A 22,015-nucleotide genomic window follows, 5' to 3' on the forward strand; every position below is an offset into this window, starting at 1 on the left:
GGCCCTCCTCAGCTTGAAGCTGCAGTGACAGGTAGATTCTGTCCATAGGAGCTAGTTGTGTGTGTGTGTGAATTACTGAGATGATGATGGTGTGTGTCTGTGTCTCTGCAGTTAGTGTTAGAAATGAAATCTAGCACAAGGGCCTGAGCATACAGACATGTTTCGGGGGTGGGGTGGGGGGGGAAGCTTTTTATTTTTTTTATTTTTTGGTTCTTCGAGACAGGGTTTCTCTGTGTAGCCTTGGCTGACCTGGACTCGCTTTGTAGACCAGGCTGGCCTAGAACTCACAGTGATCCACCTGCTCTGCCTCCCAAGTGCTGGGACTAAAGGCGTGCGCTACCACGCCCAGCTGATAGCTTTCTATTTGCCTTTTTTTTTTTTTTTTTTGGAGACAGGGTTTCTCTGTGTAGCCTTGGCTGTCCTGGATTTACTTAGTAGACCAAGTTGGCCTCGACCTCAGAAACCAATCTGCCTCCTTGAGTGCTGGGATTACAAGGTGTATGCCACTGTGCCTGGCTACTCAGCTAGCTTCCATATATATATATATAGCCTGCATGTACACCTGTGCACCAGAAGAGGGCACCAGATCTCATTATAGATGGTGTTGAGTCGCCATGTGGTTGCTGGGAATTGAATTCAGGACCTTTAGAAGAATAGGCAGTGCTCTTAACCTCTGAGCCATTTCTATAGATCTTTTTTCTTAGTTTTTTGAGACAGGGTTTCTCTGTGTTATCTTGTAGACCAAGCTGGCCTTGAACCACAGCCACCTGCCTGCCTCTACCTCCCCAGCGCTGGGATTATAGGCCTGCACCACCATGCCCGGCTTCAGCCAGCTTTCTTATGCAGCCCAGGATCACTAATGGCATGGCCCACTGTGCACTGGGAATGGCCACAATCCAATCTGATCAAGGCATTTCTTCAGTTGAGGTCTCTTCCTAGCCAGTTCTAGGTTGTGCCAAATTGACCGTAAAAGCTAAGTAGGACAAGTAATGAAGCTGAGGAAATCCCTTGCTGAGTTAACTAAGAAAAACACCACCTTAGCTGCCACAGACAGGAAACATGATCAGGGATGAGCTTGTTCCAACCAAGGCAGTAACAGAGAAATTCCTCAAAAAATGGTCACAAAATGAATATAAAGCTGAGTACAGTGGCAAACACTTCTGAGGCAGGAGATCGCAAATTGGGGTTCATAGTGGTACCCTGTCTCAAATGCTGACTAGATAAGAGAGACAGTCTGAACTGCCCTGTGTCTGCCGGCCTCAGTTTCAGCCTGTGAGTCTCTAGGACCCTTCCTCCAGTCAACTCCATCTTTTCCCCTATTACACCGCAGTCTGTGGTGTTTCAGGCACATTGTGCTGTGGACAGCTTGCTTAGCCTGTCTGCAATCTGGACAGCCCAATAATCTCCCCAGGGCCAACATACCACAGAACCAAACCCAGACTCCAACCCAGGCAGTAGCGAGGCCCTTGGCCATCCCCGCAGACCCCTGCTCTCCTTGCCCCAAGGTAGGCAGTGGGGTTTCCCTGTAAGTGTGCCCTGTGTGGGAGGGTCTTTAGAGGGTTCCCTCCGCCACAGGCTGAAGCCCACCTTCCTGTATGTTGTATGCCATCCCTCAGGGCCTGACTCCCCTTTGTAGCTTTTTCCTCTAGCTGTCTTCGTGTGGTGACCTGTTTGCTCAGCTTTCTCCAACCAGGCCTCTCTTATGGACCATAGTCTAGTCACGACCACTTCCTGCGTGGCCGCTGTTCGCTTGGGTTTTCTGGGCAGTTTGGGCAGGGTAGATCCCATTGAAGGAGGTGTGAGCTTGTCTCACAGAAAACCAGTTCTGTGCCTTTCCTTTCTGTGACGCTAGCTCATGACAGCCCACTCTTAAGGCTATCAGGAGGACTGGTGAGTTTCGCTTGCTTTGTCCTTAGTTGGCGCCTGGCAGTGCCCGCGTGACCAGAAGTTCCTGCTACCTCCATCAGGCCTGGGGAGGCCCCGGCTCCTGACAGGCGGCTCTGCAACCCCGGCACCCATGCCTGTCTGAGTTCACCTTCGCCAGGCCACTTTTTTCAGCAGGGCCCAAGACCTGTGGCTCCCGCATTCCTCCGTGAGCTGGCAATGGCCGCCCACCTGAGGATCAGATGTTGCTTTTATACTCCAGCACTGCCTCCTGTGTGTTGTGTGTTACAGGAGCAGCAAGTTATTTCTTAATAATATACTTTTAGTGTTTCATACATGTCTACAATGCATCATACCGCCTGCACTGCCATTTCTAGCTTGGCAGCGTCCCTTTCTGGGTCTCTGTCTCCGTCCTTATAAAGTGATAATGTTCATAATATGGCTTCAGGATATGTAACTGAGAGGCAGAAGAGTAAATCAGCAGGGTGCGGTGGCCAGAGCCTGTATTTCACCTGCAGAAGTCAGGTTAAGCCTCCCTTTGGCTGCTTGAAACTCTTGTCTTCAGAAAAACATGCCAAGGTGCTGGTGGACTTGAACTGAGTGCGGCAGTTACCGTTACTATGAATTTGGTGATTTCCTCTTCTCATATTGCCTGGCTGGTTTGAGGCCCAGACGCTGGAGACTGTAGGCTCAGCCCTCTTCTTTAGCACGGCTGTGACCAAGCCAGACTTTCCAGTGTGATAGCTGCATGGAGAAGCCCCTTTGGGCTAGGGTCAGGGAGAAGCATTCAGGATGCAGGCTGGCAGGAGGCTGCTGATGTGAAGGCTCCCACATCACCCAGCAGGTCCCTGTGAAAGTGAAAATGGGACAATGCTGTGGTTCAGATCTGGAGCATCTCTCAAGGCCCGTGTGCTAAAGGTGGCAGCCTCTGGACCTGCCGGCATACAGTGGAAACCCTAGGGGCTTAGGAGGAGGAGAAGGCCAGATCCTTGGAGGCATGTTCCTGAAGGGCACTGTTGGTCCCCAGAACCCTGCCAGTCCCTGTCTCTTGCCACGAGACGTTGCCTCACCACAGAACTTACCTATCTGAAGCCTGGAAGTGTGCAGAGAAACTTGAGGACGGCCAGCACTCAGCTCCCCAACACTGCGGAGCATAGGAACACAGTCACCCCTAAACACTGCCTACTACGCCAGGCAGATGATCCCTGCTACCAAGCTACCAAGTTCTCGCACTGTGAATAAGGGAGAGGCATCAGCCAGGAGTCTGTTGGCTAGTCAGCATTACATACGAGGTAACCAGCTTGCAGGAAGGAAAGATTGGGCTCGTGGTTTTAGAGGCCCAACCTGGTCTCTTGGGCTTGTCGCTTTGGACAGGCTCTAGAAATAGCGGGCAGGGCTTGTGTTAATCCCAGCTGAGCCCGGAGAGATGAATATGAAGCCGAGAGAGGCTCACTGAGAGGGAACTTCCCCAGTTGGAGCCTCATGCTAATTACAGCCATGAAAATGCATCTCCTCCCTGGGCTCCATCTGATATAACTAAACTCAGCATTACGCCAGCTCCATTACAGGGCCTTACTCTCCATCCAGGTGTTATGGCCTGGGTCGTTGGCAGGTGGGAAGCCAAGGGTCTCCTTCTAGTGCCTTCACTAGGAGGCATGGGCTGCTCTGCATGCCTGCAGCGACTGCGTGATTCTCCTCTTGCCTTGGCACCTGTGACCCTTCTCTGGGATGCCCACCATCTCCTCAGCAGGCGAGACCCTTCTTTCAGGCAGAAACAGGTCATGTTTTCTTTCCCCTCCTTGGCTCATGTAAAAGCAGGTACTTGCACCTGTGCCAATCACTGGAGCAAAGTGTGGGGCACTAGTGAGCCACTTGGAACTGGACCTTGGGTCCTCAGGAAGAGGGATATTTGGCCTTGACCACTGAGCCATCTCCCCACCTTCCACTGGGGACAGTATAAACAACAGTGGCATCTCGGGGCTAAGTATGATGGGAAAAGAAGCAACTGGAGTGTGCCTGCCAGGGAGACCTGGGATCTGTCCCTCCTGGCCAGATGATCTGAGGACTCAGTCCTGAAGAGGGCTGTATGGCGTACACAGCTGAGGACCTGTGGAGCGGAGTGTGCTCAGCGAGTGTTGTGGTCAGGGGTAGGGACCATTAGGCCCAGATGCAGCAAAACAAAAAGGTGAGCTTTGGGGCTGGAGAGATGGCTCAGTGGTTAAGAGCAGTGCCTGCTCTTCCAAAGGACCGGGGTTCGAGTCCCAGCACCCACATGGCAGCTCATAACTGTCTGTAACTCCAAGATCTGACACTCCCACACCAACGTACATAAATTAAAATTAAATAAATATTAAAAAAACAAAACAAAAAAAGGTGAGCTTCATTGCTGTGCTGGCTGAGGTCCTTTGCTGTGCCAACTCCTATTTAGGGCCTCAGAAGACATGGCGGGGTGGGGTGGGGGGGCAGGCCAGGGCTCAGACCTGACAATGAGAAGGGGGCTACGGGTTGGGAAGCAGCAAGCACATCAGAGATAGTCACAGTCCAGTCTCTCAGCGTTCTCTTTCTCTGCTGATGTCTGGTTGCAGCACTGTGAGATCCAGGGAGTCAGGGTCACTGTGGCTGTGGACTTGGGCTAGTACCAAGCTTGGACCCAAGATGTGCTATTTCTGGGAAGCCTCTAAATAAAGTCCTTCAGATGGTCCCTGTCTAGAGTAAGACCAGGGGCCAGTGACCTGAGGATGTGGGAGCAGGGATCCGGGGGTCGGGGGTGGGGGCAGAGCTTGGGCACAACACACATATGGACTGCACTGTGTGTACAGGGCACACCATGCACATGTGGTGTATTGTGCATATAGGATGCACATGGAAGGCCATGTATTCAAGATGTACCTAGGGCACACAGGAAGTACCATACGTATAAGGATGGGTCTGGGATACCTGAGGGAGCTGCTGCCCCTTGCAAGGCAGCCAGGCAGCCTCCTCCTCCTCCTCCTCAATGCAGGAAGTGAACTGCCCCACCCTGGTCCCCATGTTGCAAATACAGAGGTTAGGTAGACTGTAGAAGGCCACACTACGTTAAGCGTTTGCCTGAGCATAACAGTTTGAGGTGGTGTTAGAAGTGTGTCACTGGGAATATTTCAGCTTGTGTGTGACTCAGCAGACTTGGATGCACACTATCCAGGCCATCTTGTGTGTCTTCTCAGCCTGAATAATGGGGTTCTGAGGTCCAATGGGCCTTTGCTGAGCTGGGGAGCCCGTGAGGTGTGAGCACTGTACAGTAACATTTCATGGACACCCTGGGGCATGTTCACAGCGATGTGTGTCCACACGTGCTTTCCGGGTCTGAGCCCTGGTTGACTTCCTAACTTATGCAAGTGAGAAGGGACACTCCTGGGCCCTGCATCCTCCACTCAGCAGCAGATGGATCAGGGCCCATCCCTTGCACAGGCTAGTTCTGTGCCCAGAACCTCAGTGTATCTGAGTACCAGAGCAAACCACATGTTTCCTGCCTGGGACAGCAGTGCACTTGGCCACCAGCCCTAAAGCCATCACTTCCATGTGCAGCCTGGAGCTGAGTGGGGAAGGATGCAGCTCACAGCTAAAGCCACCGTTTCTTTGCCGCTAGAGCCCTTTCCCAGCCTGCTAGTCTGGTTGCCCTGTTTTGAGGAGCACTAGCTTGCAAAGCTGATTGCCAAGTGTTCAGGAAATTTACAGGCTGTTAAACCGTTGGTAGCTTAAGGCAGACCTGGTGTGAGCATCTACTCTGTGGAAATTGGCAGGCATCACTGGGGGCCTCTCCCCTGGCTTTGGCCCTGCTAACGAGAGTGAGGTAGTGTTCTATCTACCCCGCCCCTCTGTCTGCACAAGGAGTGTCAACCAAAGCCCTGTGTGTGTTCCAGCGTTTACTGGACACTGGCGCCCGAGGAGTGCACTCCCAGCACTCAAGCTCTCACTTATCACGGGTGGTACCTACTGAAGTCCATGCACTACACTGTGCCTCAGTTTCTCTGCTTGCCCAGTCGGTAGCATGTGCACATAAGTAACAGTGAGTAGGTGCAAGTAAAGTGCCTGTCAGCTTACTGTAGTTTTTACGTCCGTCCCGTGCCCTACCATACCAGGAGGAAGGGAGTACGTGCTGGCAGAGGATGTAGGGGGGGGGCGAAGCAGCCTGGCTCACAGTGTACCCTAACCCATGTTATGGACCTTGGGACATGCTGGGCTGCAAGGTCAGTGCAGAGAGGACACTAATAAGCACCGTAAGCTTGGGAAGCCAATAGGACACTATTGGCCTTTTTCTGAGGCCAGCTTGTCTGTCTGGGCCCCTGATCGTTGCCCCACCTCCCTCCATGTCACTTTCTGGAACTCTCCTGGTCCCTTGCCTGGGAGCTTTTCTCCTTGCGTCTTCCCCATAGACCTACACAGCACAGAGCCAAGGCCTGAGTCCCAAAAGACTGAGGGCCCATAAAAGTTTTAGCTCCAAGGCTGCCAGTTTGGCTTCTAAACCTGCTTCTTGGAGCTGCCAGTGACCCCAGGCTTATGAGCCCTCGGGTGCTGTCCAGAGATGCCCTGGGCTCATGGTGCCGTCTGGTACCTGGGGCAGGAGGGGTGGGTCAGTGGTTAGAGCACTGGGTGCTTACAAACTTCTGTAATTCCAGTTCTGGGAGATTTGATTGGCTTCTTTGGGTACTGTTTGCATGTGGTACACAAACAAACAAACAAACAAACAAGAATTATAACATTTGACTCACTGGGCCAGAGAGATGGCTCAGTGGTAAAGGTACTTGCAGGCAAGCCTGACAACCTGTGTTCAAGTTCTGGGTCCTACTTGGTTAAAAAAAAAAAAAAAGTGATTTCTACAAGCTGCCTTGTAACTTCCACCGGTGCACTGTGGCATGTGCACTCACAAATATACGCAAAATAGTGTATAAATTAAGTCCCCACTTGAGGCTGGATGAGACCAGTCATGAGGCTCCATCAACATGGTCAGGCTATAAGACCAACAAAAGAACTGTGCTGTCAGGGTGACCTCAGAAACTCACAGGGACTATAAGGAAGAATAGAGGCTGAGTGTGGCTGTGCCACCTGGGATGCATGTGCAGTTTCACAGACGTCATGTTTGGGGAGATCCTGCTTCACACCCAAGCCCAAGAGAGCACTGCCTGTGGCTACGTAAGGGAGCTGTGTGTAGGTGCGGGACCTGTAGTTCCTCCCCAGGCTTGGCTTCCCGGCAGTCCCTGTAGACCTCCTGGACTGCTGAGGTTGCAGACACCCAGACATGTTGCAGGACCAAAGTTTAAATGACTGGACCAGCCTTGACCTCAATGTCTGGAGCCTCCCAAAGTGGAACGGACAAACTAACCCAACTCTGTCCGTCCGAGCGGTTATGTCACAGAGCAGAGGAAACACTGCCCAGCAGAGGGGTGAGCTTGTCTGCCCAGCATAGGGGTGAGCTCGCCTGCCCAGCATAGGGGTGAGCTCGCCTGCCCAGCATAGGGGTGAGCTCGCCTGCCCAGCATAGGGCTGAGCTCGCCTGCCCAGCATAGGCGGTGAGCTCGCCTGCCCAGCATAGGGGTGAGCTCGCCTGCCCAGCATAGGGGGTGAGCTCGCCTGCCCAGCATAGGGGTGAGCTTGCCTGCCCAGCATAGGGATGAGCTTGCCTGCCCAGCATAGGGGGTGAGCTCGCCTGCCCAGCATAGGCGGTGAGCTCGCCTGCCCAGCATAGGCGGTGAGCTCGCCTGCCCAGCATAGGGGTGAGCTTGCCTGCCCAGCATAGGCGGTGAGCTCGCCTGCCCAGCATAGGGGTGAGCTCTCCTGCCCAGCATAGGCGGTGAGCTCGCCTGCCCAGCATAGGGGTGAGCTCGCCTGCCCAGCATAGGCGGTGAGCTCGCCTGCCCAGCATAGGGGTGAGCTTGCCTGCCCAGCATAGGCGGTTAGCTCGCCTGCCCAGCATAGGCGGTGAGCTTGCCTGCCCAGCATAGGCGGTGAGCTTGCCTGCCCAGCATAGGCTCGCCTGCCTTGTGGCATGAAGCAGTCCCTTCTGCCTGTCCTCCCACCTTTCTTTGCAGTTGGCCTCTGTAGCACCTGCTGCCGTCTTTCAGGCTATGTCACGTTTACTGAGAGCCTTTTGAAGGCTCCCTGTATGGCAGAGTATGTGTCTGCATGTCCATTGTACAGAAGAGCCCAGCGTACGAGAACTCAGGAAATGCTGGCTCATTGGTTGGTTGACTGTTTAGTTGGCTAGTTGGTTGGCTGGCTGGCTGATAAGCTGAATATTTGGATGGAGGGATGATAGATGGACAGACGGATGGGCGGATGCTTACTGATGGATAGCTTGTCACTTGGCTGATGAGTAGATAAGTGATGGACTGGTGTCTACAAGGCCCAAAGGTGGGCATCAGTACAGGTGCTCTCACCTGCCGCCTGGCACAAGCAGGCCTCTTTCTGGCTCCAGGCAGACACGGTCCAGGTACACTGATCTCATTCTTCCATCCAGTGCTGGAGATGAAAGCATGGCACCTCCCAGCCTCTGGCAGAGCTAACAGGAAACTCTCTCAGAGCGAGTGAGAAGCAGGAAACACCAAAGGGCAAGCAGATTGGACTGTTTTGAATCCACCTGGTTACAGAAGTAGGTGACAAATATCCCATGTGTCTGTGATTGTAGAGGTTTCCTGGATACAGGACTCAGTCAGCTCTATACATCTGCAGGGAAGGATAACAGCACCAGCCCAACCCCCTTCAGGACTCCATCACAGAGTCGTAAGGTGCAGCACTCACTCCAGTGTCTGGCTTAGAGAAAAGATGGCTTCTGTATGTATGTGTCAAGCAGAAATCATGCCCCGTGTCCTCACGAGTTGGCAGCAAGTCTTCATCCACTGTGGCTCAAGAGAGAATGCCCCCCACAGCAGTCAACCTGTTGACAGAGACACTAGTAGATTCTCATGGGCTTGTAATGGAAAAGTCCGCATGAGGGTGGCTCAGTCAGTGACTGTGGTCACCTTCGGCTTCTCAGGCTAGCCCCGTTCGCCTGCACTCGCCACTGCGACAAAGACACCAGCCTTCACTTCCCTGGGGCCTTACACAGTTTTCCAGGCGAGGGATCCCCCTCCCCCCATTAAGTCATCTGAACACGCACCAACATCCAGTCAGTGTCTCGGCCTTGGTTCTCAGTCAGCTCCGAGAGGAAAGGTGTGTGGATTCCCGGAAGTCTGGGGTTGAGATGTTGGCAGATAGGAGGGCTTAAGCCAATCCCAGCCGTAATCTGGTTCTAGGGCTGGCAGTGGAATGACTGGCTGGATTCTGAGGACTTTGACAAACCCATACAGCGGCTCTGGAGGTAAGAGAGGTGGGAGCAGGATGAATGTTCATGTGCACTCACACAGCTCCTTAGTGTCCGGCGCTGGCTGAATTCTCTACCAAGTTTGTTCATGAGGAAACCAAGCTCATCCGTTACAAGATAGGGGAGTGTTCCCCATTAAGCAGGCTACAGCCCTGCACTGGGCAGAAGTTTGAGGTCATCATGCCTGGACATTTGCGCTCATGTCTGGGACCTGAAGGTGGCCTCTGCAAGTAGTCCCAGGGTACTATGAGCCTAACTATGTAGGTGGTGTTCCTGCTGGCGATGGTGTCGAATGCCAAGGCCAGTGCTATCTGTCACTTTGTTTGAGCTCTGCTTCCAGCCTTGCCTGGGCCTGTTTTCTTTTCTTTAGGTTGAAAGTGAAATAGGTTGTCCTAAGGGCTGTTCCAGACAGCCAATGGTCTCAGGATGTGTAAAACACTCAGGATAGTCAACTAGTCCCTGGGGCATTTGCCCGAGCCTACACCAGTGTATCAGTTCCATCCTGAGATGGCAAACTGAGGCATCCAAGAGCCAAGAAGAAGTAGCTCAGTGTCACATACCTAAGGGGCCGCTGGGCCTACCTAAGCGGGCACTGTGTGTTCGTGGCTGTAATGCCTTGATGTGGTAGGAAAGGGCAGCCCAGCCCAAGCACAGCCTCAGCAGGAAGAGGCTAGGCCATGGGCAGGGAGCTCAGTCCCCTGGGGCAGCTGCAGAGTCAGTGACGTGATGGTGCGGCTCCCTGGGGCGTTTCTTTCTTGTCCTGTAGTCAGCCAGGTGGGTTTCCTGGCCCTGCTCTTCTTCTGTCTCTCCCAACAGATGCGTCCTCAAGTTAAGGCAAAGTGCCCCCTGTCTCACTTGACATGTCCGGCCCTGGCATAAGCCTGACTCCAGTGGTGTTTGTGGGGAGGGTATGACCCTCCTCAGGAAATCTTACTGGTCAGTGCATGTTTGTCTGATTTTTTTTCTCCCTGTCCCCAGATGAAGGTCACCATGGCTAGAGGGGGCGACCGGGACAGTGACGACGACGACAGTGTCCTTGAAGCCTCCAGTTCTCGGCGCAGCAGCTCCCGGGACCAGCTGAGTGATGTGAGTACCCATCGCTGACCCCCTGGTGGCCTCCTGCAGGTACCTCACGACCTTGTCCATGCCTGGCAGCTTACGTGGAGGCTGCTCACGAGCAGTTAGCACTTTGTCTTCCTTCTCCAAAGCGTAGTTTTTCACAAATCAGGATCTCATCAGTAGGGGGGTGGGGGTGGGGGTTGGTTAGATGAAGGGCTGCAGTTAAGGAGCCTGAGGGAGCCCATCCGAACTGTTCAGCGTCTCATAGTGCACAGCATAGCAGCCTGAGACCTGACCTGGAGCCCTAAGGTGGATATTCTCCTGCCCTGGGGCAGATGCTACACCAGCATCCTGCATTGATGCCTCCACAAATGTATCTGGATCCATAGCTCTAATGCCCTGTCTGAAACATCAGGTGCTAACCTTGCCCAAAGCAGAAAGGACAGCTGTGCATCTTGGCCTGGGTCCTGAGGCACCTGGGACTGGTGGTGCTGGGTAGGGATGCCCATGCAGTGATCTGAATTGGGGATCTATCAGTGTCCCTGAGGGGCGATCCTGAGTACTAGGTCTCTGGGATAGTCCTCCACAAAGGCAGGTGGAAGCGGCCTGGAGCCTGTCACAGGGCTGGCCTGGGGGGCATAGCCAGGGCAACCTTGGACATTCAGGCTAAGCCAAAACTGAGGTATAAAGACTCAAGAACTGGGGCAGAAACCTGAGGGGCTGGTAGCTTAGGAGATGGCCCTGACACCCACCCTGCCCAGCTTCTGAAGTGGCTTCAGGGTGGCACATTTTTTTGAAGGACTAAATTGAATGAGTCTTGTCTCATTATCATTTAAATAGGGGATTGGGGGTGCAGCCTGCTGCCGCAGAGGGAGGCATAATTGTCAGGCTCCTGATCTTGTTGCCGCAAGATGGGAAAATAGGCTGGTAATTGTCTGGGGCCGCAGGGCTGCCCTAGTTAGCACTCTAATTGCGGCCCAGGATGAATGAAGCTGCATTCTGAGCACAGCTCGACGTGAAGCCGAGAACTCGCCAGTTATGCCCCACCCCCACCCTGTCAGCTGCCTGAGGCTGGCAGGTGGGACCAAGCCCCGGGTAGGGTTAGGTGACCCTAGGCCTAGCCCTGTCAGTCGTCTGCAGGAAAGGCTCTCAGGGACTGCCCTAAAGGAAGCGAGGGTTGCAGCTCAGCTTACTGTCCCGTTTCCCTTTGCTGGCTGTTTCCCCATCACAAGCCAGCAGGAGGGTCCCTGCCACCCAGCCCCACTGTGCACTTAGCAGTAGCTGCTTCTGTTGTGTGTGCACACACATGATGTAACCTGGCACGCGGCCCAGCACTGGGGCTGTGGAATCCCCAGCAGCTGGAGCTGCCCCTGAGTCCTCACGCCAGCCTCCATCTTGGTTCTCTGCTAGCCCTCGAGCCGCCTGGCCTGTAGGGCCCATTCTGGATTCCTCCAGAAGGGCCTTCCTGTGGACCAGAGAGGATCAGCAAGGGTCTTTCGGGGTGCAGCTTTAGCACCTTAGTCCCAAAGGAGCTGAGGCTCAGCTAAGGGCATCTCTGTAGGCCCAGCAAAGCTGTCGCGGTAGCTCCTGTCCTGACCAGATCACAAGGGAGACACTGCTTCAGGAAGGCTCCAAAGCCTCTCTGGTGCAGGACAAGACTGCCCTCAGCCCTGTTCTCCCCTCTCCAGCGAGGCCTTACTGTCCCTCGGGTCTGGTGGCCTGTCTGCTGGGGCAGTGGGCTGCAGCCTAGCCAGTCCTTGACTGTCTTCCTGCTTTTTCCCCACAGAGCTCGGCACAGGCGGTTTCCGGGAGAGGCTACTCAGTAAGTCTTCAGCCCTGCCTCCTTTGCAGCCTTTGTCCTTGCCTCAGGGCCATCCCCAGGCCCTTAGTGGCCTCGCAGCTCCAGTGCCTAGGGGCCCTTACCACCTGCAATCTTTCCCTTCGGAATCCTGGTTGGTTCTGACCCCAATAGCTGCTGGGCAGGCACAGGGTGGACATGCCCCTGGGCTGAGATTCACGGGAAGTTTGATGCTCAGGGACTCATGTAAGACAGAGTCTCCAGGACTTTAGTGAGGAACCTGAGGTGCCGTGGTCCCAGTGCCAAGAAGTGGGGAGCCTCAGGTTGCTGCCTCTAAGCTCTGGCTAGGGACCAGACCAAGGTTCTTTGGTGTCAAAGATGCCATACTCTAGCCCCAGCCCCATCTACCTGCTAAAAGGGCTTGAGCTCAGGCTTAGGGGAGGTTCAGATGCTACTGTGTGTGAAGACTGGGGAGGTGAGTGTGTGCCCAAGTGGTGGGCTTATGCCCACTGGGGCAGGGTGCCACTCAGCAGGCTCATGCTGCAAACCTCGCTGTGTGGCTGACATGCCCAGGTCAGCAGGAGGCCTTGACACCTGCTTGGTGAGATCCACTAGAAACATGACCTTAGATGCACGCGATTCCCTCATTGTCCTGAGTTTGTGGCGTGGCCCTGGCACCGGCCGGAACATCTCCTCATGACTTACTTTCATTTTCTCTTAAGTATCAGGAGAAACATTAATGACATCATAAAACCCAGAGCTTCATAAAAGCCCTTTCTGCAGATTTATAGCCGTTTCGGCTCATCGGAGGGCTAGGACTCCTCCTGCCTCATCCCTGCAGCCCCAATTTACTGCCAGTTAGGGCCTGCCCTTCACTCTCTAAATCACAGTGGCTTTTTATGGGGTATGTAATTAACCCATTAATTACCCACTGGCCTATTGGAGCAGCTCCTTCAATCCTGGTCTCTACCCTGGGATTCCAGGACACTGGGGGAAAAGCAAGGAAGGTATTGGGGTTGGTCAGCAGCTCAGTCAGCCTCGGTTGACATTTCAGAGGCCAAAGCAAGGGCAGGGCCACCTGCCTTAGCTGAGGAGGGGGCGCTGGCGTCTTCTCCCTCCATCTGCACTCCTCACTCCCAAACGCCGACGCTCATTAGACCTTGCTCAACTTTCAGCCTGGGTTTGACTGAAAAAAGTCCAGTATTTGGGCCTTTGATCTTACAGGCTACTGACATCTTGGAGGGGTGATTCCTGCAGGACCTTTCAGAGGTGACTTGTAGCCTTTTTTTGTAGGATGTGGCCTTGGGCAGCCTTGTTCACGCCTGAGAACAGCAGCCCTTGAGTGTGGTTGGGATGCATCTGGCATGACGGACAGGGCTTTCCTGTCACACACACACACCCCACCCCCACCCCACCCCCATGTCCTGATGCTCCTGAGAATGGCACTGTGGCCAGGATGTGTTGGACACTGGGCAGTAAGCTGCTAAGAACTCAGACCAAAGCTTACTTTGTAGAGGGCTCCAGTGGCCACAGAAGAACCTGCAGGCAGTGCTCAGAGCTGTAGGGGCTGAAACAGCCAGAACTGGATTCAAGCTACGCATACCTGGGCCAGCACCTAGACAGAGTTTAAATCTAGGCCCCATATCTGTCATCTAAATTTCCAGTGGTTTGAAACATCACATGGGGGCTGGGCGTGGCAGAACATGTCTTTAATCCCAACACTTGGAGTCAGAGGCAGACAGATCACTGTGAGTTTGAGGCCAGCCTGGTGTACAAAGTGAGTTTAGAACAGCCAAGGCTACATAGAGAAACCCTGTCTTGAAAAACCAAAAAGGAGGAGGAGGACGAGGAGGAGGAGGAGGAGGAGGAGGCGGCGGCGGAGAAGGAGGAAAGATCCCATGGATAGGAAGAATGCTATGTCATGGAGCACACTCCTGATGCTGAGGCCCTGTGTGACAGTAACATTGGACAGAAGTTCTACAGCTAATGCAGTTACATAAGCGATCTCTGGTGTGCCTGTGGTAAAGCAGACAGACCCCGGAGTATCTGGGGCATCACTGCTCCGAGCCACCGGGCCATTTTTTTTTTTGTTATTCCAAGTCCACAACCATCACAAACCTTCCTAAGACCTTGCTTTTCTGTTTTCTTAAGAAGCCTACAATAGCCAGACGTAGTGGTGCATGCCTTTAATCCCAGCACTCGGGAGGCAGAGGCAGGGGGATCTCTGTGAGTTCGAGGCCAGCCTGGTCTACAGAGTGAGTCCAGGACAGCCAAGGTTACACGGAGAAACCCTGTCTTGAAAACAAAAAACAAACAGAAGCCTACAATAGGGGCTGGGAATTTAGCTTAGTGGTAGAGCGTTTGCCTAGCAAGCGCAACCCTTGGGTTCAGTCCTCAGCTCTGGGGAAGAAGAAGAAGAAGAAGAAGAAGAAGAAGAAGAAGAAGAAGAAGAAGAAGAAGAAGAAGAAGAAGAAGAAGAAGAAGAAGAAGAAGAAGAAGAAGAAGAAGAAAGAAGAAGAAGCCTACAGTTAACTTGCCAGATGCTTGTAGCTTATTCCCCAGTGGCAGCTGCCTAGGTGTGACAGATGGTGGCAGGAAAGGAACCAACTGATCTGCAGTATAGCTGTAGGGCTCCCATCTGAGCAACAGACCCAGGAGGACCTTGGGGCCTACACAGCCTAGATCCTATTAAACCTGACTTGAGTTGACGTATCTCTTGGGTCTTCCTGTGTAGAATTTCTTGCTGCAGAGTGCCATTGTGAGCCCCAATGGATGCAAGCTGTCTTCACCAGGAACCTCGTGTTCATTTGTCCTGTGGGACAGGTGGAGGCTGAGCTTCAGCCAGGCAGCTAGAGACTATGCCCAGTCTTATCAGCAGGTGTGAATGTTTGGATGTCTGTTGCATGTGTCTGGATGTGGGTGATACATGGATGGGCCTCTATGTATTACCTAGATCACATGGCTCTCTCTGGCTTTGTGTGTAGTAGGGCACTGAATCTATTGTTTTTCCTTGGCCTCTCTATGTGTCTTTATAGTCTGTGGTTTATGTATTCCTTCATCTCTGTAGGCATCACTCATGTGTCTCTCAGGGAACCCTGAGTGCTCAGTGCGTCTGTGTACACCTCTGGCTTTGCAGCACTGGTGCGGCTGTGTGTGTGCCCCCTTCCCACTGACATGTCCTGTCTTTTCCTCATAGCTTCACCATGCTGACATCAGTCTGTGTCTCCAGCCTAGCTTTGTGAGGTATTTTGAAATAAGGTCTCTCTATGTAGCTGTCCCTGTCCAGCAATCCATTTATGTAGACTGGCTCTGAATTTACAAAAATTCACCTGCCTCCCCAGTTCCCAGTCCCTGGATTAAAGGCATACTTCACTGTGCCTGGCTTCAGACTTCATTGTTTGTTTGGCTGGTTGTTTTGCTTTGTTGTTTTTATTTTTGTTTTTGTTTTTTTCGAGCCAGGGTTTCTCTGTGTAGCCGTGGCTGTCCTGAACTTGATTTGTAAGCCAGGCTGGCTTTGAACTCACAGAGATCCATCTGCTTCTGTCTCTGGGATTAAAGGTGTGCACCACTGCACCTGGCTGCTTCAGTTTTTTAAATTAATGAATTAATTTTGTAGTACTAGGAATTGAACTCTGGGCCATGCACACACTGGGCAAGCATTCCTCCACTAAACTACATCCCTAGCCTGCAAACCATGTTTTAAAGTAGGGTAATTTTGCTAAGATTTATCCCCAGAAAGATGCCCAGTTATTGCTCATCTTTAACGGCTTTCATCCTGGAAGCCAGGCACCACCTCCCAACATGCCATCAAATGTTTGTTAGTACCGTAAAATTAGCCAGAAGGTGATTTTCTTAATTTAGTTGCTCACAGCCAAGGGTAATGATGATGTGTCTCTGACAAAGCGGCACTCATAGGCTTCCTTTATGAAAAAGACACAAGAACAACTTCTATACATAGAAAGCACCAGTCGCCCTTCCTGCACCCAGTGCTAAGATGTAGAGGGCATTGTCTGGGGCCAGGAAAGAGCAGGTGGCAGTAGCCATAGTGGGCTGAGCTGACCTCCACACCGCTGGGGAGACCTAGCGAGCCTGTAAGGTGGAGTTGGATTTTTGGTATTATCTCTGCTCCCCAGTGAGGTCTTGAGGCTACAGAACATACCTGCCAGGCTCTGGCTTCAGGGAGAGTGTGTTATGTCCAAGACATCCATTCCCCTCCGTTCCCCAGACACACACAACCATCGTCTTCCACATGGCAGTTTTGCCCAAAGTTCTCTAAGGACCTTGGCCATTGTTAGAAAGGAGCTGTTGTCCGAGTGTCCTGCCTGCACCCTCCTCCGTGGTACCTAGAGCACCATCAGGAGCCCTGGTGGCTTCAGTTTTCCCTGTGGTCCTCTTATTGACCTGCGGTCTTTCTCAGGGTAGAGATGAGAGAAAGGACTTTCTCCTTCAGTAAGAGTTCAGTGGGCCTTTCCTGTGTGAGTCACAGTAGCAGCAGCTCAGAGCCCTACACACAACGGTGGTGACAAGAAATGCACAGCTGCCCTAGTGACTCTTGCCTCACAGGCTAGCTAAGCCTCTACCCTGCATCACACTGGGCCCATCAACTCAGCTGCAGCCTCCACACGTGCTCGGCATGGGTGCTTCCAAACATTGTTAGTTTTTCAAGACAGGATTTCTTTGTGTAGCCTTGGCTGTCCTAGACTCACTTGTAGACCAGGCTGGCCTCGAACTCACAAAGATCCACTTGCCTCTGCCTCCCCAGCGCTGGGATTAAAGGTGTGCGCCATCACACCCAGCTGTTCCAAAACCCTCTAATAGTGAGTGTGGAAAGCCTGGTTTTGGGTGGTGAGTGAGAGGAGAAGCAGAAGGTCCCGGTAGGTTGTAGCCTTGCTTACAGCGCGTGGCAGAGGCAGGCATGTGTGAGCTATGCCTAAGGGCAGCCGTAGGAGAGCCCTGCAGCAGAGGAGCCACAGGCAGGCAAGGTCCTGACGAAGACACTGTGGAGGTGAGGTTCCTGGACAGTGGAGCCCAGGGAAGCTCTGGCTGTGCGCAGCGTAAGAGGGTCACTGAGGCCTCAAGGGAGAACAGAATGTGATGAGGAGGAAGCAGTACTGTCCTTTCACTTGATAGTTAGAGTCAGCTGAGGGTGCGTCTGTGGGAGGGCAAGCTCCAGGTCATGTACGGAAAGCCCAGGGTCCCACAGCAAGCAGTACCCGCCAGAGTGGTACCCGCCAGAGTGGTACCCGCCAGAGAAGCCTCCTTGTACAGTCAGCCGATTGTTACCGTTGCCTTTGAGCAATCTCAAAAGGTTCTTATTTTTATTCTTTTTTTTTAAAGATTTATTTATTACATATACAGTGTTCTTCCTGCATGTACACCTGCATACCAGAAGAGGGCACCAGATCTCATTATAGATGGTTGTGAGCCACCATGTGGTTGCTGGAATTGAACTCAGGACCTCTGAGAAGAGCGGACAGTGCTCTTGACCGCTAAACCATCTCCTCAGCGCCTAGTTTTATTAATTTTTTTTAAATTTATCTTGTGTGTGTGTGTGTGTGTGTGTGTGCGCGCGCATGCGCGCGCGCTCATGTGTATGTATGCTTGTATGAGTTTATATGTACCATGTGCTTCTTGGTGCCTTTGGAGGCCAGCACAGGGCTTTGCATCCCATAGCACTGGAGTTACAGGTGGCTCTGAGCCACCCAGTGTAGGTGATGTGAGCAAAACCCAGATCTTCTCTTTGCAAGCACAGGAAGTGGGAAGTGCTGTGCTGTTTTTTGTTTGTTTGTTTGTTTGTTTTGTTTTGTTGATTTTTCGAGACAGAGTTTCCCTTTGTAGCCTTGGCTGTCCTAGACTCGCTTTGTAGACCAGGCTGGCCTCAGACTCACAGCGATCCGCCTGCCTCTGCCTCCCGAGTGCTGGGATTAAAGGTGTGTGCCACCATGCCCAGCGGAAGTGCTGTTCTTAACTGCTGAGCTATCCCTCCAGTCCCTATAAAATAAAATAAAATAAAATAAAATAAAATAAAATAAAATAAAATAAAATAAAAACAAGGGGCTGGAGAGATGGCTCAGCGGTTAAGAGCACTGGCTGCTCTTCCAGAGGACCCGTGTTCAATTCCCAGCAACCACATGGCAGCTCACAACTGTAATTCCTGTTCTACAGTTTCTGACTCCTTCACATATGCAGGCAAAACACCAATATACATAAAATAAAACAAAAACAAAAAACCTTAAACTGTTGGATTGTAAAGCACTAGTATGTCAGTGAGCTCCTTCCTTCTCAGCACATCCCACCAGAACCTTCACACCAAGGAGTCACTGCGGCTGCTGAGCTCGGGGTGCATTTCTCACTGCCCCTCCACTTCAACGCAGGAAATGCAGGGGAATGCTAGTAGGGCCATGGCGCCTGAGGAGGCTTCAGTGCCAGGGCAGGTCTCCTGGGAACATGGCAACACACTTCTGTATCAGAAATCCCCTTATCACATAGTTTAGGTAACGTGACTGCCTCACAAATAACCGAGGGTTGTTGTGAAGGTTGTGTGAAATGGAGTCCACAGGACAGGAGTTCACAGAAGATTCCGAAGGATACCCATAGCTCTTCCCCAGCATTTGGACCCTGTAGCGTCTGCGAGGCCAGGGCAGTCTCATCCATGTATGCTCAGTGTCTCTGTGACTAGACCCTAAGGGTCTGGTCCTCACTTGGTCTGTGGGGCTGGCGGTTTGACTGCAGGGACCCTACCTATCCTCCTCCTCCTCCTCCTCCTCCTCCTGCTCTTTCTCCTTCTTCCTCTTCTTCTTCTTCAGTTTTGTTTATTTATTATTATGTATTCAGTGCTCTGCCTGCATATAGACCAGCAGGCCAGAAGAGGGCATCAGATCTCATTATAGATGGCTGTGAGCCAGTGTCTTGTTCAGGGTGTCTGAGGGCCAAGAACCCTGTGGAAAGGCTTTCTTTCATATCACATGGACACTCTTCTTTGTCCTGGAGCCTCTGTTAGGTTGATGTGCCAGTGCTGTTAGCTGCTGGGCTCCACACCTGGCCCTGCTCTTCTCCTCCTGGGCCTAAGGCCTCTGGAATACCTGTGAGTGTCACCAAGTCGCTAGCTTATGCTCAAGCACTCCAGGGCCACACAGTGGCATCTGAGCAGCCCTCTGCTTTCTCAGAAGGGCACGGGGTCACACTGCCACTTGCTCAGAAGCAGGGATCACCTGTCCTTAAAGCCAGGTGTAGCATTGGTCAGGTGGCTGCGGCATCAAAAGGGGAACAGTATAGGGGTGCTAACAATACACATAGGTGGGGGCTGCCACTCCTTCCTGAAGTCCTGAGGGGACACAGCCATTCGTACTTATCTTGTGCCATCCAGAGACAAAAATGAGCCTCTGTCAGGGCTGCTGCCTGTGCCTCTATCCTGGCCAGAGTCACGTGTCTGCCTCAGCTTTGCAGCCCTACAGTGTATTCATGAGACAGGTTTATGGCATCCATTGTGCTGTTCCTAGGGCCACTTCCAAGTGATCATAATTTAAACAAAAGCAATAAAGCCTGCCAGCCTCTCCCTGGAGCTGGGGGGAGGGGCCCCTACTCCTGACCTCAGCACAGGAGTCTTTTTTTTTTTTTTTTTTTTTTTTTTTGGTTTTTCAAGACAGAGTCTCTCTGTGTAACCTTGGCTGTCCTGGACTCACTTTGTAGACCAGGCTGGCCTCGAGCTCACAGGGATCCACCTGCCTCTGCCTCCTGAGTGCTGGGATTAAAGGCGTGCGCCACCACGCCCGGCTAGCACAGGAGTCTTTAGAGCTGGAATGGGGCCTGAACCCACACCTCCCATTCATCAACCTCTCAAAATGACCATGAGTCTGAGGGTAACTGTTTGGGCACAACTAGTTGTGCTCTGCTGCTCCCTCCCCAGGGGGCACCAAGGATGTGGCCACCAGTTCAGAGGAAGCCCCACAGGGACAGAACTGCCCCTAAAGACAGGCAAATGGCTTTAGAGTAGCTGCTTGGGAGGAGGTAAAATAGCACTGGGTTATCTTGGATAGACACCCGGCCACCCTGGTGGTGAAGGATGGACAGACAGCCACCCTGGTGGTGAGGGACGGGGCTCAGGGGAGAAGAGGCAGGCAGGTGCGTGGTGACTCTAGACAGTGCTATTTTGGTGTATTCAGGGAACCGGAAGGAGGTGGGTGTTGCCTGATGAGGAGCCCAGGGCAGCAGAGGTGAGGGACTACGAGGCAGTCTGCCTGTCCTGATCCCTGCACTACATGGTAAAGGGGGTGAGACCCCCAGGACTGAGGGAGTGCTGTCAGGCAAGGACCGTTCCGTGGCCCTCACACGCCTGTGGTTGGGTCACCTCTGGAGAGGCCTCCCTGATGTGCTTAGAGTTACTGTCAGGCAAGTCTCGTAGGATCTGGGAGATGACCATCTAGCCTGGAGCCATCGGCTGCCATGCTGGGGCTGGGACATTACCTATGACGTGTGGGTGTGTGGTTCTGCCTGAGGGTGGTGGGGGTGCAGTGGGAACTAGAGCACTTCTGAGGACTTCTCTTCTCCCACAGTGTCCCCGATCAGCTCTAAAAGTTCCTCCGTGTTCCCCGATCACCTCTAAAAGTTCCTCCATGTTACTGTACCTCAGAGTGGCAGTTGTCTCTTGAAAGAGGCATAACTCAACTTACAGATTCAGAAACGGGCACATGTCAAGTCCCCTTGTATGGACACTGCATGGAGAGTAGTGATCTCCTTGAGGGCCGTATCGGGACAGGGACAGTGGCATGGTCCTTTCTTGTCCCCATTTTACCCCTAGAGACAGGGCATGACTGCAGCAACTACCCCAAGGCGCTGCCACTCTTTCTGTCTCGTGATTTATGTAGTTCAGCCGTCAGATAACTTCTACCCTCAGGTGGTAGTGAATGGGACATAAGCTGGTGGCCAGTCTGGACCGGAGGCCATCGTGACTGTGTCTGCTTACCTGGCTGTGGGCAGGGTCCTCCCAGGCACCTCCAGCTTTCTCAGGGTCTGCCCTGTAGGGAGTCAGCTAGCTCCAGGATGCTGGAGTCTGGAGCCAGTTGTAGCTAACTCAGCCCAGGCCCAGGGGGCGCTAGTCATGCTGCCCTAGGCTCTGGGATAGACCTAGTTCCAGAGGGCCCATTTCCCCCGGGGCTTCCCGGGCTCCTTCGCCTCTGCCCTGCCTGCTGCCTTCCTGGGGTCAGTTCCTTCCGTGTCTCTAGCTCTGAGATGACTCCCAGCTAACTTACGTGCCTGAGCCAGTGGGCTGTGCCATGAAAGCGAAGCAACTCTTGGGTTAGATGCTCCACTTCTCTCTCTGCCCAGCTTTCTGTGTTGGACGGCAAAGCTGCAGGGTGAGGATGCTTTGGCACATCGGGCATGGGACCTTCAGCCAGCACAGTGCACCATGTGTGCATGGTGGAACACATGGCTGCCACACCCTTCCTTAGCCCAGAAGCCTGTCAGGTCCTGTTTGGGCAGTCTTGAAGGCTGACCCAGCACAGCTGAAGATCCTCACAGATAGGTCAGTGGGTCAACAGGAGATGCCCCCACTCTTCCCTTGTCCCTCCTGGGGTTACCAATGTCTTCCTGTCATGCCAGGTGGCCAGTTCCACATGTTCAGTTGTACCCTACTACAGCCCTGAGCCAGGCCTCTCAGGACAGCCTGGTCCCTGGATTTCTTGCCCAACCTTTTCACACCTCCCAGCAACCTGTTCAGGACCGGAAGCTGGAGAAGGTCCCTCTGTCTCAGAGGCCACAGCTGGCCGCCAGGAGGAAAACTGGGGTAGCATTGGGTGATGCTCTGGAGGGTGACCTTGCCAGGCCAGAGCATAGTGTCTGTCAAAGCCAAAATTCAATTATCGAGAACAAGCCAGGCTGCTGTGACACCAAGGTTAGGGATTAATGTTAACAGGAGCTCTGCTTAAGAGTTTGTTGAT

The 22,015-nt window shown here is 53.0% G+C and overlaps 1 protein-coding gene across 5 annotated transcripts in view; it reads left to right on the top strand.

Annotated features, from left to right (window-relative positions):
- FBRSL1 (fibrosin like 1) overlaps positions 1-22,015 on the top strand; it is a 77,235-nt gene that overhangs the window by 17,454 nt on the left and 37,766 nt on the right. For all 5 annotated transcript variants that reach the window (XM_084764321.1, XM_084764318.1, XM_084764320.1 and 2 more), the window contains exons 3-4: positions 10,199-10,306; positions 12,066-12,101. In XM_084764321.1, coding sequence (XP_084620447.1) covers positions 10,199-10,306; positions 12,066-12,101 — 144 coding nt within the window. The remainder of the gene's footprint in view (positions 1-10,198; positions 10,307-12,065; positions 12,102-22,015) is intronic.

The sequence above is a fragment of the Acomys minous genome, assembly GCF_964271855.1.
Source record: "Acomys minous genome assembly, chromosome: 16".
Lineage (NCBI taxonomy): Eukaryota > Metazoa > Chordata > Mammalia > Rodentia > Muridae > Acomys > Acomys minous.